We start from the raw sequence: 14,817 nt of genomic DNA, 5'->3' as shown, positions 1-14,817 counted from the left end.
CTGCTGGCCAAGGGGAGCCCTCTGACGGGGGTTGTCCAGCCGCTAGGAAGACGGTCCCTTTTGGTTTGCTTGATTTTGTCTTGGTGTGTGTTTTATTTGTTCTGTTTTAGTTTGAATTTGATTTGCAAGAATCATTGACTCTCTGGAAGACCCTCACTCCACCACTGCCTGAGGGAACCAACTGCTTCCAGGGACCTTGTGTTGCTGATTAAACTGAAGAATTATTTACCTAACTAAAATATCCAATGAGCATTGGCCTAATAACAGCCATCATGGTCAGAAAAACTCGAGTGCCTGCCTGCCTCTTGTCTCCTTCCCGGGCTCTTGTGAAGAGCAGCTGATAACGTCAGAGGAAGTGTGCAGCACGGGGCCTGGCACACAGGCTGGAGGGAGGGGTGGGTGGACATGCAGAGAGGAGCCATCAGGTTACCTCATGGTGACCTTGTGTACAGCAGAATGAAGTACTGTCTTGTGCTGCTTCATCCTCATGGTCGCCACCATGCTCCAGTCCACTCTTGGAGCTAGTGTGCCATGGATCGCACCCAGGGTCTTCCTTGTACCCGCTGGTCCTCCGCTTCATCCAAACTGCCTTCCGCCAGCAATTAATCCCTCCTCACGATGCGTCCCAAGCAGGCAAGTTGAACCAGGTTCTGTTGTGAACCATAAGGCTGTCGGTGGCCAATGGACAGAACTAGTTTCCAGGCGTTTCTTCCCTGGCCTGTCTTAGTCTGGAAACTCCACTGAAATCTGGCCTTTATGGGTGACCCTGAAGGCATGTGAAATACCTGTGGTGTGGCTTCCGGCAGCACAGCAGCCCACAAGCCCCTAGAGTCCTACAAACTGACAGGTGGGTGGTCGCTGAGAGACAGGAAGTGCTTAGTGTACATTACAGGCGTGAGGAGGACGTTGTTACCAAGCAGCTTGAATGTTGGCCCTTACTTCCCAGTCAGGTAAGCCAGTGTGGAGGGAGGGAATCAGTCCTGCCCAGAAATTGCATAGAGCCCAGGTGGATGAGACCTGGGCCTTTCTTCTTCCGTCTTCTTGCTACAGAGGCAGGGCCAGACCTGGAACTGTCCATGCTGCTCTAAGGGTCTGGCAGCCTTTTCTGCCCACTGTGCCCCGACTGCACGTAATAGATGAAGCAGGTCTTGCCACCAGCACAGGGTTCCCAGTTGTTTTCATAGACCCTGGCTCAGAGGTTTCTGGGAGCCTGAGAACCGTGTTTGTGGTGATCCTGGCAGCATCCTTGTCCTGGTGACATGAGGTCAGAGTGGTGCCTACTGCACAGCCGTGGCAAGGAGGCACAGGAAAGCACACGTGGTGAATTTCCTACTGGCCTCCTTGGCGTCACTGGCTTCCATCTCCTCTCAGGCTCCCTGTGCTAATCAGTAGTAGTTACCTGGCTGTCGTGTAGTGTCCAGACCAGTCTTTCAGCACAGAGGAAGTCTGGGGCACAGGGCTGGCATGAGACCTTCACCAGTAAATCTTCCCAGCCCTCTGACCCCTGACTTGGGAAAGTTCCTTTCTCCACCAGCCATCAGGACAATCGCCAAAAGGCCATCGAGTTGCCACAGCTTATCCCGATGCCAAGCGATGGCTAGTGGCGTGTGGTGGGGCCTTGATCATGGCCGCTTGCTCGCCACGGTCAGTAGCCACTGGGAGTCTGGGGTTTTGCTTTTCTGATTTCGTCTGTCACTGGTGTTGTGGTTGGGGTAGTGTGAACTGGGTAACATCGGGGTAGGGCTGTAAAGTGTGGTGCTAAAATTCTCGGTGCTCCTCGCTGCCCCCAGTGGATTAAAGTGGAGGCTTTTGTTTGCCATTTTAGGAAGAACAGCCTTCTCGGCAGTTCACTGGGGTGGGTGAGCGTCTATCCCTAGAATATTCAAGTCACGGGACCCAGGAGGAGTGAGGGTGGCACAGAGGGGAACAGTGACTTGCTTGAGGTCACACAGCCAGAACTGGAATGAGGTCCTGCTACACCAAGCCCCGCATCTTATCACTGCATGGCACCCATGCTGATTTTCTTTAACATGAAGTTCACTTGCACTGCTAGCTTCGCTGTATTGGGAAGAAGCAAAGGCTTTGGGAAAGTGATGTGCCCAGAAAATGAGCAAAAGCCCCCTAATTGTACAGAACGTCCTTTCTCGGTGCATTTCGCAGTTCATGAGCAAAGTACCTAGATGGTGTCATACACATTTAAAACGTTAATAAAGACAATCCTTTCTGACTATTATGGGAGCTATTGAAAAGTAAACAGTAGATTGTTAAAGCAGGGAAAATGGTAGATTCTAGTAGTCTAGCTTTGAATCCTCACTTTACCATTGGCTACTTGTGACCTTGTGCAAGGTTTTTTATCTCTGTATGTTTTAGTATCATTGGTGATAATGTAAGAGTGATTACAGTGCCCATCCCATAGAATCCTTGTGATGGGGAGAGGTGGGGTACAAGGATCCAAGGGAAGAGCATTTCGTTGAACATGCTGGTGCTTACTTGAAAGTTCGCAGTCTCTCAGCTGTGATCTCCATATAGACCATGAGAACATGTGTCTTATTTACATGTATCGTGTCAGATGCGTTCAGAAGAAAAGAACAGAGAAGGCAGTTCAGGTAGCGGAGGCTCTCAGGAACGTCTTGCCTGGCAGACCTGAGAGTGTAGCTCTGTGGAGTGTCCCCTGAGTTGTCAGTCAGGTGACATGGCTCACTCTGCCCACATCACCTGGTTTGACATTGCAGCTTTGCACTCAGGGGACGACAAGATGGTGGCTGCAGCCTGGGTCTCACATCCACCATGACAGTGTCCAAAGCAAGGGCCTTCTGTTCCCAAGCATCCCAGTATCACCTTGGTTGGAGAACTTGATTGTAGGGAGCTCATACACTAATGAGAGTGACCTAGAAGATGGAATCTGCAGGATCTCCCCTGTGCAGCAGGCGTGGGTCAGCTTCCCCTGAGGAATCTAGACTGCTAGGAGGGTAAAACAAGGCTAAGAAGAAGGAAATGGCACATGGATGCTGCGCACATGGTCAGTAGGATTCATTATCCATCGCTGTCATCTTCAATGCCTTTTATTTCCTCCGTGGTGAGTGTTGCAGGGTAGGCAGTTCTAGCCCTTAATGTTCAAAATTAAAACTGAGGCAGAGAAAAAATGTTCTGGTGTAACACAAACACCAGGCTATACACAGTTGAGACCAGAAGAAGTAGATAGTGCCCAGCTCCCACTGCTAACCACTCTAAAAGGGATCACACAAGAAGGTTCTAGATAGAGTGGGAGAAAAATTAGGAACAGAACTCAAAATCCTACGAGACTAGGCTTACCAGTCAGAGAGAAACTAGTGGAACCCCCAAGAGTAGGACCTTCAGTCACCCCTCAACCTTAGAACAGAATTCATCCTCTTGGCTCAAGTTTTAACCAAACAATAGGACTGTAAAAGGAGCAACAGCACCAGGGAGACCCCTTCACCATAGACTAGCCAGCTGTTGGCGATCCGAAGGGCAGCCTTTTCCCCAGGGTGCTGCTCAGAAGGCAGGGGGGTAGGAGAGAAGGCTGGCCTGGGGAACGCCAGCCCAGGGAGGAAGCGGGAAGAGGCCGTTGCATTGTGACATTGCCACCACGGTCGCAAAACAAAGTGGGCATGAATCTTGGGATGGAAAGCCAACGAGCCCTATGAACGTTCCCCCAAACTACAGTTTAAAAAAAACAAAAATGTCACATCATCATTACTGTACAGTTATCACGAACCACATACGAGAAGAAAAAGGTGTTGAAGAGACTAGAGAATGTGTAGTCAGGAGGTCGTGCGTTGACTCTTGGCCAACAAAAAGGCACTTCTCCTCTCTTGATACTTTTGTTTTCTGCTTGTTCTAATTAAATATTATGGAGCTATTAAAATGTAAATGGTAGATTTTTAAAGCAGGAAAATGGTAAAGCAGATTCTTGCAGTCTAGGTTGGCACCGTGACCATTTGCTAATAATGTATCAAAGTTTCACAACAACAGAGACTGTGTTGTCGTGAGCAGTTCCCATGATCTCAGGGGACCGAGCAGTGTGGCCGGTGGGATTTCCTGTGTTTACTGTCGCTCTGGTTTGTGGAAGCTGTGGGTCAGTTCAGAGCAGACCTCAGTTGTGCCAGCACTCTGCCGGGCATTCCAGTAGCTCCATCAAACACGCAGAAGACTCCATCTCTCGGCGGCCCGGCTTCTGTGGGCACTTTCTTACCAGCTTGGTCGCAGAGACGCACCCTCCCAGTCTGATATGTCGCTTCTGGAAAGGAGGAGTCGTCTTCCAGCATCCCAGCACTTTTTATTCTATCAGTGTGAGTGTATGGCTTTACATTCGCTGTTACCACAAATTGCCTGCCACTAACTTTATGCCTTAAAAAACATCTAAAACCATCATTTCACAATTCTGGAGGTTGAAATGAATCCAGTCTGGTCAGCGCGGCATGTTCTCTCTGGAGTCTAAGGAAGACTCATCCCTCTGTTGGCCAGTCCCTAGAGGCTCTCTAACATCCCTTGCTCATTCCCCTTTTCATCTTCAAAGTCAGAAATCAATTCCTATTTCTGCACTCTTTATCATGTCTTTGACAGTGCCTCTCGAACCTCCCTCTGATTAAGGGGGCTTCAAAAAAGTTGTCATGGAAAAATTCCATTTTATAATTCCATTTTCACAAATTCCATTTTTCCACTTCATACAAGGACCCTTGTTACATTGGGGCCCCTCAGCCCAGCAATCTCCCCATTTTTAAATACCGAATCGCATCTGCAAAATCCCTTTTGCCAGGTAAAATAACACAGCCGCAGGTTCCAAGAATTAGGACGTGCCATCTTTGGGGGAGTCATTATTCAACTTACCACGGAGAGGAAGGAAGAGAGGTCAAAATATGCTCGTTCATTACATGCAGAAAGAGCCTACCACCTGGTAATGCCCCAGAGCCTGTACCGCCTGCCACAAGCTGACTTCTTAATCACCTAGGATATAAAAATAAATGTACATAATTTAGTTGCGCTGTATTTTTCCTTTTCTCTCTGTACGTGTGAGCATTATAAATTGCTTTCTAAGTTTAACCCCAGTCCCATGCAGTTTGAATCGCTCCCTCTTCTGAATGCAGCTAGAAGACTTTTTCTTCCAAGCTGACCCAGATTTAAGAGCATACTTCCTGCGCATTAGCACCGACATGGGTTTGGGGTCTGTAAGCTGTCGGGTTTGCTTTGCCGGTCGGTGGCCAACATCTGCTCTCGGAAAGTGAGCATGCTCTCTGTTGCATGATGGCCCCTTGACCAAACCCAAATTTGGAATAGGAAAGCCAAGTTTGGCTTGAGACCTTGCAGTCTACAAATTTCAACCTGTTCCACAAGCATGGGTGATCTTTCTCTTGTTCCAGTTGGCTTTACAAACCCAGGAATGTAGCCTTTCAGAAAGGATTATTCCGACGATGGCAAGTGATTCTGTGGAAAAACCCCTTGGAAGGCTCCGGGCAGGGGGGAGTTGGGTTCGCACGTCCCAGGCTGTGACGCAGGTTGCACGGTGACCAGTGGAAGAAAACAAAGAGCGTGAGGGTGAGGCTGCCAAACGGACGGAGTTGGGTCCCCTCGTATTTCCAGACAGCCCAAGTCTTTGTTGTTTTATGCACTGTCGGGCTCAAGCCGAATCCGATAGTGAAGCGGCTATTTTTCTTTCCAAGTGATCTTTCAGACAACAAGTCTCCCTGAGCAACACCGTGTCTTAAAAAGATTTTTCATTCTGACTTGGCCTGAACACTCTTTAGAAATGGGACTCAGATATTATTTATGTGATGCCGTTGACTAACTGCCACTGTCCTTAATGATACTGATATGCAAACAGGGAGCCAGTTGCAGTTAATAATCATCTCATAAATGGCACCCTTTCAAATGATCAGGGAAACGACGTGCATAATTTGCTTCCCTCAGACAGTCCGTTTCTGAAGGGGATCTGTTGGATTTTTTTTTTTCAATCAGGAAAGCTCTTGGGTGTATGTTACTCTTCTCATTTTTTTCCTTTCTAAACTTAGTACGATAGCTTTTCTTTCTTTCCTTCTCGAATCCCCTGACGGAGACATCTAGTGCACTGGACAGGGCCCTCTTTGAAACTCCACTAAGTCGGGGGATGAAAATCCAGGCGTTGCAACAAGATCTGCTGAAGCACCTTCATGGATGGTGGTAGAGGTTCTGATGACGACAGGGTCCCCCTGTGGCTGCTGTGAGGTACCATGGAGTCGGGCCCAGCTCGCAGCGACTGGACATGCAACAGGCCGAAACACTGCCCAGTCCTATACCACCTCACAAAGGCATTCGTCAGAATCAACTTCCGTAGCCGTGACTTTGGAGTTCAGGGGGTTCATCTTTATGAGGAGCCCTAGTGGCATTCTCGGGTAAGCATTGGACTGCGAGTGGCAAGGTGAGCAGTTCAAACCAGCAGCCACTCCGAGGGAGGAAGATGAGACTCTCTGCTCCTGTGAAGATGCACAGCCTCAGTCACTCTCCCTTGGGATCGACTCGGCCGCATGGGGTTTGGTTGGGGTAAGCTTTAGAACAGCAGACAGCCACACCTTTCTCCCGAGGAACCTCTGGGGATTCAGACCACCTCCCCGTTCAGTTAGCAGCCCAGCACTTTAACCAACACATTCCCAAGGCTGCCTCGCATGCTTCGTGTGCATGCACTTCTTTTCCCGACTAAGCTGTGTAAGTAATAACTGTCTTAAAATCTTTCACGTAAACTACTTAGTCTTGGGCACTTCTGCAACCGAAAAAGTGCTGGTTGGTGACTTCCGAATTTAGTAGTGACCCGACTGGAGGTGACTCGGCTTCTCAGACGAAGACAAGCAGAAACGGTCCAGAGGTCAAGCTATAGGTTGACTTCAGGGTTACACCTTCTGTGATTGACAACCCCGGTTTTTCCTGGAAATGAGAGCCGATGGGGAGTGTACGGCGGAGCAAAAGATTACCCAGCTCCCTCTCCAGCCGACAGCCGTTGTTCCCCTCTGCGGCCATTGTGTTGGCCACAGAGCAGACCTCAGCATGCCGATCCCCAGTTCACTAAAGTGGCATTCCATGAAACAGGCCGCTAGTTCAGCTCACCTCGCAAACATCACACAAGTGATTTGTTTTCTCCAAGAGAAACACTGGACTTTTATATGCACCAAACGTGCTTTCTGTTTGGTCACACGGCATAAAAAGCTGTGTACTCCGGGGTTTCTCCCGAATGAAATTAGTAAACTTCATTGCTCCCTTAAAGGCATCCATAGGTGAGAATGGACATTTTTCTGAGTAGGAAGGATACAAGAACTACCTGTAGAGCAGCGGTTCTCAACCTGTGAGTCACGACCCCTTTGGGGGTCAAGGGACCCTTTCACAAGGATCGCCTGACTCATAACAGTAATAAAATTACAGTGATGAAGTATCAACGAAAATCATTTTTCGGTTGTGGGGGTCGCCACCACATGAGGAACTGGATGAAAGGGTTGCAGCCTTAGGCAGGTTGAGAACCACTGCTGTAGGGGGTGGTACCACTGCCTGCATCTAAGGTGCCAGCAATTATACCTGCCATTGAGTGTGTGCAATCCGTATGCCTGTCAGCAGAGTTGGGGGACATGGAAAAATAACTTCCAGAATCATTGTCTGAAAATGCTTTGGATGTAATGATCTGCCTAAAAGATTTCGGGGAATCCAAGGATGTGTGCACTACATTTGGATAACTGTGGGTATAGGTAGCAGTAATCTGTGACCTCTCTTAAGCTCATAGCATATGCCACATGTGGTTCTATGACTTCATGACTGTCGTCCTCAGAGATTCGGGGGGATGGGGAGCTTAACGAACCCTAGAGAAGGTATTCTTTCCAACACTTGACCTTGGTACCTTCTGACTGCTCTAGAGCTTGTATGGAGGAGCCCATTAAAACCTGAGACAGCCTCCGGAGGCCGTCATCAGGGGAGGGAGGCTCTATTTGCTCAGCCCGGAAGCGTCAGTGCCTGGAGTTTATTGGTCCTGTCCCGTGCAGGGTCTCTAGCTTGCATCAGAGCACAGGCGGTGCTGCACTTCCCAGGGCTCTTCCCAAGGGGCCATGTCCTTTGGAGTCTTCCTCCTCACATTCCTCATTCCTGCGCCCCTCGGTGTGACTGCCTTGAAACAGCAGGCCTTCCTGGGAATCCTTTCCATCGATGGAAAACACCGCAAAGATCTTCTTTTCCTGTCTTCGTCCTCTTTTTTTTTTTTTCTTTCAACCCACTGCACCTTAGCTTGGTGACACGTATACACGCATTCATCCCATCAGCTCATATTTACCTTGAAGGCTGCCTGCACACAGTAGTAGGGGAAGCATTTCTGGCTAAAGAAAGGACCGGTCCATCGCCCATTGACTCTCCGGAGAGCTGTTTGCTGTGTGCACCCGGGCCACTCTCCAGGCCACAAATGTCCATTTAGTATGATGTTGTTGTTGTTGTTGTTTTTCGTCCATCTGAATGCCTTGCGGTTCAGGAAGAGCTAATATTGACCCGGCTTCATGACAACTCGTGGTGAAAGTTCCTCTTACGGAGAGGCTGGCCCGGGAGCTGGTTACCAGGCTCACGGGGTGCTGCTTCGGGCGGTGTGGCAGGGATTGTGCTGAACTGGGTTGTTCAGAGTGAGGAGTGTCATTCGTAGATTTTCGGAAGGAATTGTATGTCACAGAAACCCCCTGGTGGCACAGCGGTTAAGCACTGGGCTACTAACAGACCGTTTTCAGTGATTTGAACGCACCTGCTGTGCCCAAGAGAGGAACATGTGGCAAGCTGGTTCCCTAAAGATGTGCGCGGCCTGGGAAACCCCATGGGACAGGTCTTCCCAGTCCTCGAGCGTTGCTATGAGCTGCAGTCGACTTGATAGCAGTAGGTTTGGTTTGATTTGGGAATATTAGAAGACCAGAGAAACATCTACTGCTCCCACCGCCTGTCGCATTCTTGCTTTCTTTGTTCCTGGGAATATTAAAAACAAGCCACAGCCATTGCGTCGACCCTGGCTCATCGAGACCCTGTAGGACAGGAACTGTCCCTCTGGGTTTTTGAGCCTGTTGATTCTTCATCTTTCTCCCATGGAGTAGCTGGTGGCTCCGAACTGCTGACCTTGTGCTTAGCAGCCCGGTACTTCTTAGCCACTTCACCAACAGGGCTCCTTGAATAGTAACTAGAACTAGAGGGAATAAATCCAAGCTTTTATAATAGGTCACTGAGAGCACAGATTTCCACAGAGGAGCCTGGCTTGACCCAAAACTCACTCTCCCCTTCCCCACCGCCCAGGGTACAGATAGTCCCTAAGCTAACAGGTATTAGTCAGCCATCCTGCCTGGTGAGTTCCCTTGGAAGCAGCTTTAACTGTGCTTCTCTCCAACTTGGGTACTATTTATTTACTTATTACACTTCTACGCTTCTGTCCCGTCTGAACCTACAACATCCACAGGGTTGACAGACACAGCAGTGAGGTAAAATAATCCTTTACATCTAGGAGGCTGGTAACCAAGTTCTATTTTTAAACCCTTGTGATGAGCCAAGACTGTATCTAGAGCAGACATCTGCCACACATGGCGGCTGGAGGTGGGAAACTAGGTGATGGGAGACGGCTCGTGGAGCCAAGAGCACCTTCACCGTGGAGTTCTCATGCCATCACTGATTGGCTGCGTGACCTTCCTTGTCTCTTGAGCCCTGCCTGTGTCACCAACTCTGCGTTCAGCATCTTAGCGACATCCACGCCTCACAGGAGTGTGCCGGGCAGAGCCAGGTGGATGCAGTTGTCATTTAAGAACAGGATGGATCCCCTGCTCAGGGTGTTTGCGTGCGTGCGTGTGTGTGTGTGTGTGTGTCATTGGGAGGGTTCTCACAGGGCTCCCCTCCCCTCTCTCCTCTAGCTGGAATTTGCCTGCCCATCCGCACCACCCTCCTGCACCAACACCAGCCAGCTGTTTGGGGGGGGGCTGTGTGGGCAAGCCCCACGGAAGGTCCCACAACTTGTTCACGTCCCTCTTCCATGGTCTTTCCTTTATTTTCCTTGGTAGAAGTCCTGGCCAGTTCAGAATTTGGAAGTTAGTGATGTCTCTTCATTTCTCTTACAAGGCAGCACGTGCCTGTTTCCTAAGCCTGAACCCTGACAAAACCGACAAGGTGGGGAGTTGGTAAAGGCAGGGATTTAGTCTCCCATAGCTCCGTGGGCCGAGTGCCCTGGATCTCGGAATTGGCGGGCTCTGAAGGAAAAACTAATGGCCCCACGCCTCTCGCTGAGCCTCCAGCGGCTGTGGCTTTCCTTGGCTGTGGCTGCAGTGACACACAGTGTTCCTCTTCTCTCTCCTTGTCTCTGAGCATCTTCTCCTCTTTTCTAAGGACAACCGAAAACCTCACTGCATACCTGCCAATTCCAACTCATAGCGACCCTATAAGACTGAGTGGAACTTCCCCCTGTGAGTGACTGAGGCTGTAACTCTTCAGAAGTAGAAGCCCCATCTTTCTCCCACTCAGAGGCTGGTACTTCAAACGGCTGACCTTGCAGTTAACAGCCCGTGGTGTAACCATACTCTTCCAAGGACAATAGTTGTGTAGAATTAGGACTTGACCTACTCCAGTAAGATTGCATGTTGGCCTACCATCAATGAACTTGTTTCTAAGACCTTCAAAGCCCCCCGTTTCCACAAGGGCACATTCAGAGGTACAGAGTTTAGAGGGTCAAAATACCATCTGGTGGGGAAGGAAATCATTCACAGCACAACACGTGATTCCATGTCTGCCAACTCCAGACAGAGCTCCTAAGGCCAAAAAGTCAACCAGGGGCCTCCTAGGCTGCTCTGGGCCCTCCGGCCTTCATCTCTTACAGCCTTGTTTGTTACATCATCTAAAGCATTTCTGACACGTCTTTGAATCAATGACTTCATTTCATCGCTTCATGACCTTAAAATACTTGATAGCAATACCCGTACCAAAGAACTCCCTGACAACGACATTACGACTGCTTTGCTCTGAGGAGGCAATGTCCAAGCTTTCCCTGGAGCGTCTGCTCCACCACCTGGAACCCGTCTAGCCTACCCCCCCACCCCCAGAGTCCATCTACCCCCACCAGTCTACCCTCACCCAGTGTCCGTCTACCCCCACACATACCCACAATCATTCTTCCCCCACCACCACCGCGCCGCCTTAGTTGTTTCCCACCCTCACAGTTATTAAGGAGCCCTGTTGGCATAGTGGTTACAAGTTGGGCTGTTCACAGCAAGGTCAGCAGTTCAAAACCACCAGCATGTTGAGAGAGAGCGTGAGAGAAAGAAGAAAGAAGGAAGGGGAGGAGGAGGTAGAGAAAGAAGACTATGTGGAGAAGGCTTTCTGCTCCCATAAAGAGTTATAGCCTTGGAAACTCACAGGGGCAGTTCTACCCCGCCCTAAAGGCTTCCTGTGAGTTCAAGTCAGCTCACTGACGGTGAGTTAGAAGTCGTTATCCTGGATGATAGCGATGAGGAGGGAAAATGTTAACAACTGGCATGGGAGCACTCTGAAGGTCAGGACGTTGTCTTATTGAATCTTCTGTCTCCCGAGCATATGCGCTCATTGTTAGTCAGAACAGAACCGACACTGCACTCAATTCAGCAACCAGATACTGTTTTTGCAATCACCTGCCTGCCATACCTCGCCTGCAAAATAAGAGATTGTTTAACGTCACCCACGTGATGATGGGCCTCACGGTGTCGCTAAGGTACCAGCCATCCCTACAGGGTGTTGGCCATGTCATGACCTTTCTGTTGTCCTGTCAGCCACACTGAAGGAGCTCATCTCCCAGACCATGATCAGCTGGGCCCAGGAGGACCAGATTCAGGATGCCGAGCTTGTTCGGATGATGTTCAACCTCCTGCGGAGGCAATACGACAGCATCGGGGAGCTGCTGCAGGCCCTGCGGAAGACGTACACCATCAGCCAGGCCTCTGTGAGCGACACCATCAGTCTGCTGGCTGCCCTGGGCCAGATCCGCTCCCTCCTCAGTGTCAGGATGGGCAAGGAGGAAGAGCTGCTCATGATCAATGGGCTGGGGTAGGTATTTCACAGTGAAACAGGGCATTTCTGTCAAGAGGGCTCTATACAGAGCGGCTGGTATACCACCAGATGTTCCAGAGTCCCAGCCTATTGAAACTTCATATATCCTAGAAAGGACCTGCGCCTAGGTGCGCCTGATTTCACCCTCTGACTTTACACTGAGCTCAGTCAGCCTTGTCTGGTAGCCTGACAGAGCGACCAGGCTGTCAGCCACTCCTAAGGAGGAGATATTGCCAAGAGAAATATGGACATGTCCTGTGGGTGAAAAGCAGACTGATTTAGCTTAAATCTGATGAAAATAACGCTAGGGAGACACCAGGGGGGTGGGGTGGGGGCGGTAACCGAAGGGAGGAGCAGTATATTCAATCCACCAGTGAAAATGTAAGTGGTCGAATGCTTGAAACCCTTTGGAGGGTCTCCCCTAAAGACCTTCTTCTTGGTCCCTCCCTGTTCCCAGAGCCGATCTCCCCGGTCATTGTTCAGTGTTGGCCTCTGTGAGGCGCTGTTGCCCATCGCCATAGCTCACGGGTTTCTCTTGAAGAGAGACAGAGCAGGCGTGAAAAGAATGTGCTTTGGGAGTCTAGCGCTTCCATCTCACAGATGTTGCGGCCAAGGCCCAGAACGGTCCAGTGACCTGCCTGCAATCTTACTAGAAGAACCAGAACCACCGCCAAGTCTCTCACGCGAGACCCCCACCCCGCCACCCTCGAGGGGAAAAAAGAGGAGTGTCAGGGAGCCCCCAAAAAACGAACTTGGAGGGAACTCCCTGAGAGAGGCTGACATGAGGTGAAAGATTCAGGAACAGCGCTGGCCTGGTTCCTAGTCCCTTCAGTAGGCATAGCAGCAGGGACAGGTCTCTCAGAGCAGCCGCCACGCTGGAGGGAAAGGTGGGTGGGAGGAAAATCACCCCTTAAGGGACCACACCCCCAACAAGCAGGCCATTTCTCTAGCTTCATTCCCTTGTGGTTTTATGATGTGGCTTTGTATCGAGTGACTTAAGAAACAACATGGCATGTGTTCAGCTTCTTCGGTTTCTGCCTGTCGCTTTTACCTCCATCCTCCAGGGGTGGTTCATTTCTTTCTGTGTTCTCATATCCCTGCCTCTCCATAGCCTAGAAGTACACCCGCACAAATGTCTCGCTCTCTCTCTCCCCCTTGCCTTAGCGACATCATGAACAACAAAGTGTTTTACCAGCATCCCAACCTCATGAGAGTCCTCGGCATGCACGAGACGGTGATGGATGTGATGGTGAACGTCCTGGGTGCGGAGAGATCTCAGGTACGTTATCGGGAGACCTGGGTACCATCAGGTCAGAGCCACACAAGGTGACTTGTGTGGCTAGTGTCCATTTGTGTTAGTACGGGTTGACTAGAGAAAGAAACTCATAGACACTACATGTGTATAAGAGAGAACTTTATATCAAAGAGCAATTGTACATTGGAAACATTCCCAGCCAGTCCAGATCAAGTCCATAAGTCTGATATTTACCCCATATGTTGATACTAGTCCATAAATCCAAGTTCAAGTCCGTAAGTCCGATAGTACCCAATATGTCACAATACTAGTCCATAAATTCCTCTTTAGACTCATGCAGCCATGCACTGATGCTGAGTGCAGGAAGATCACAAGCCAGAGGGTGCAAAGTCTTGTGGATCCAGTGGTTGTAGAAGCATCTCAGTGCTGGCGTGGGTCTCCACATGGCTCCTCCAGCTCCAGGGCTCTGACTACATCTGCTCCATCAGTGTAGCTCCATGGGTCTTGTCAGCAGGAAGAAGAAGCAGAGAGTATGGGTCTGGCCTCCAGTGAGCTATTTATCTCCATAGCGCCTCCAAATGAGGTCATCAAGCAGCGACTTGATTGACAGGCTACCCCTTCACTCTTAATAGTCTCAAGTTGGCACCAGATGCTGTAATTCCCACACTGTTGCCCTGGTTACTTGGGGATCAGAGGACACGCACTGTGCCAGAAGGAGTCAAGAGATGGGGCCATGAGGGGAACCCATCTTCTCTAAGAGCCCTTGAAGCTTGAGGGTTCATCTCACCCTTCCTTCTGGGCCATGGAGCTGCTGAGCTTACTTCCCTTTGTTGGAGGCCCGACTCCTTCCAAGATGGAATTCCTCCAGGTTCCACTTAGGAGCCCCGAGGGCTCTGTGCTGAGGCAGAAAAAGGCTCTTTCTTAAGGAGAGGGAGAGCAATCTTCATCAGGATCCTGGCAGGGTTTCCTCTGCAAGCCAGTTCCTGATAAAGCCGGCTCTCCCCTCCAGTTCCCCCATCCGAGGCCTGCAGTCAGGGGGAGCTCCAGTCATTGTTGGCCAGGGAGAAGGAATGGGAACAAGGCAGACTTGACATTTAATCCCAACCCATCTGGGCTCCTCCATAGTGTTGGAGGGTTCCAGAGGGCAGCTGATGGAGGATCTTTTCGAATGTTAAAAACTCTCCAAGTGTCAGCATTGGAATTCATGATTTCCAATGCAAAGTGATGAGTATTGAAGGGGAGAGGTGTGGTGGCAAAACAGAAGCCAGGATCACTGACTCCTTCTGATCTCTGGGGAAGTTGAATCTCTCCGGATCTCCGAGCAGAGGTCTGCAGACCTCTGCCCGCCAATGGGTTTCGGAGCCTTGTTCTGAAAAGCGGCCACCTTGAACAGAAAGAGGGGAAATTGGAAATCGAGGTTTGTTTAGGATTCTGAAGCAAAGTTAATCCTGTTAACATTTGTTGAGCATTTTAAGATCGAAATGACCTGCCAATGCAATTGACTTTGTTAAGCC

At 50.0% G+C, this 14,817-nt stretch overlaps 1 protein-coding gene across 1 annotated transcript in view; it reads left to right on the top strand.

Annotated features, from left to right (window-relative positions):
• RYR3 (ryanodine receptor 3) overlaps positions 1–14,817 on the top strand; it is a 437,519-nt gene that overhangs the window by 257,223 nt on the left and 165,479 nt on the right. Inside the window, exons 41-42 of the mRNA XM_013007256.3 lie at positions 11,772–12,045; positions 13,213–13,327. Coding sequence (XP_012862710.2) covers positions 11,772–12,045; positions 13,213–13,327 — 389 coding nt within the window. The remainder of the gene's footprint in view (positions 1–11,771; positions 12,046–13,212; positions 13,328–14,817) is intronic.

Source organism: Echinops telfairi, unplaced genomic scaffold, assembly GCF_000313985.2.
Source record: "Echinops telfairi isolate 266 unplaced genomic scaffold, ASM31398v2 ScPeMD7_18;HRSCAF=68, whole genome shotgun sequence".
In the NCBI taxonomy this organism is placed as follows: Eukaryota; Metazoa; Chordata; class Mammalia; order Afrosoricida; family Tenrecidae; genus Echinops; species Echinops telfairi.
This window is presented reverse-complemented; position numbering and strand designations above follow the sequence as displayed.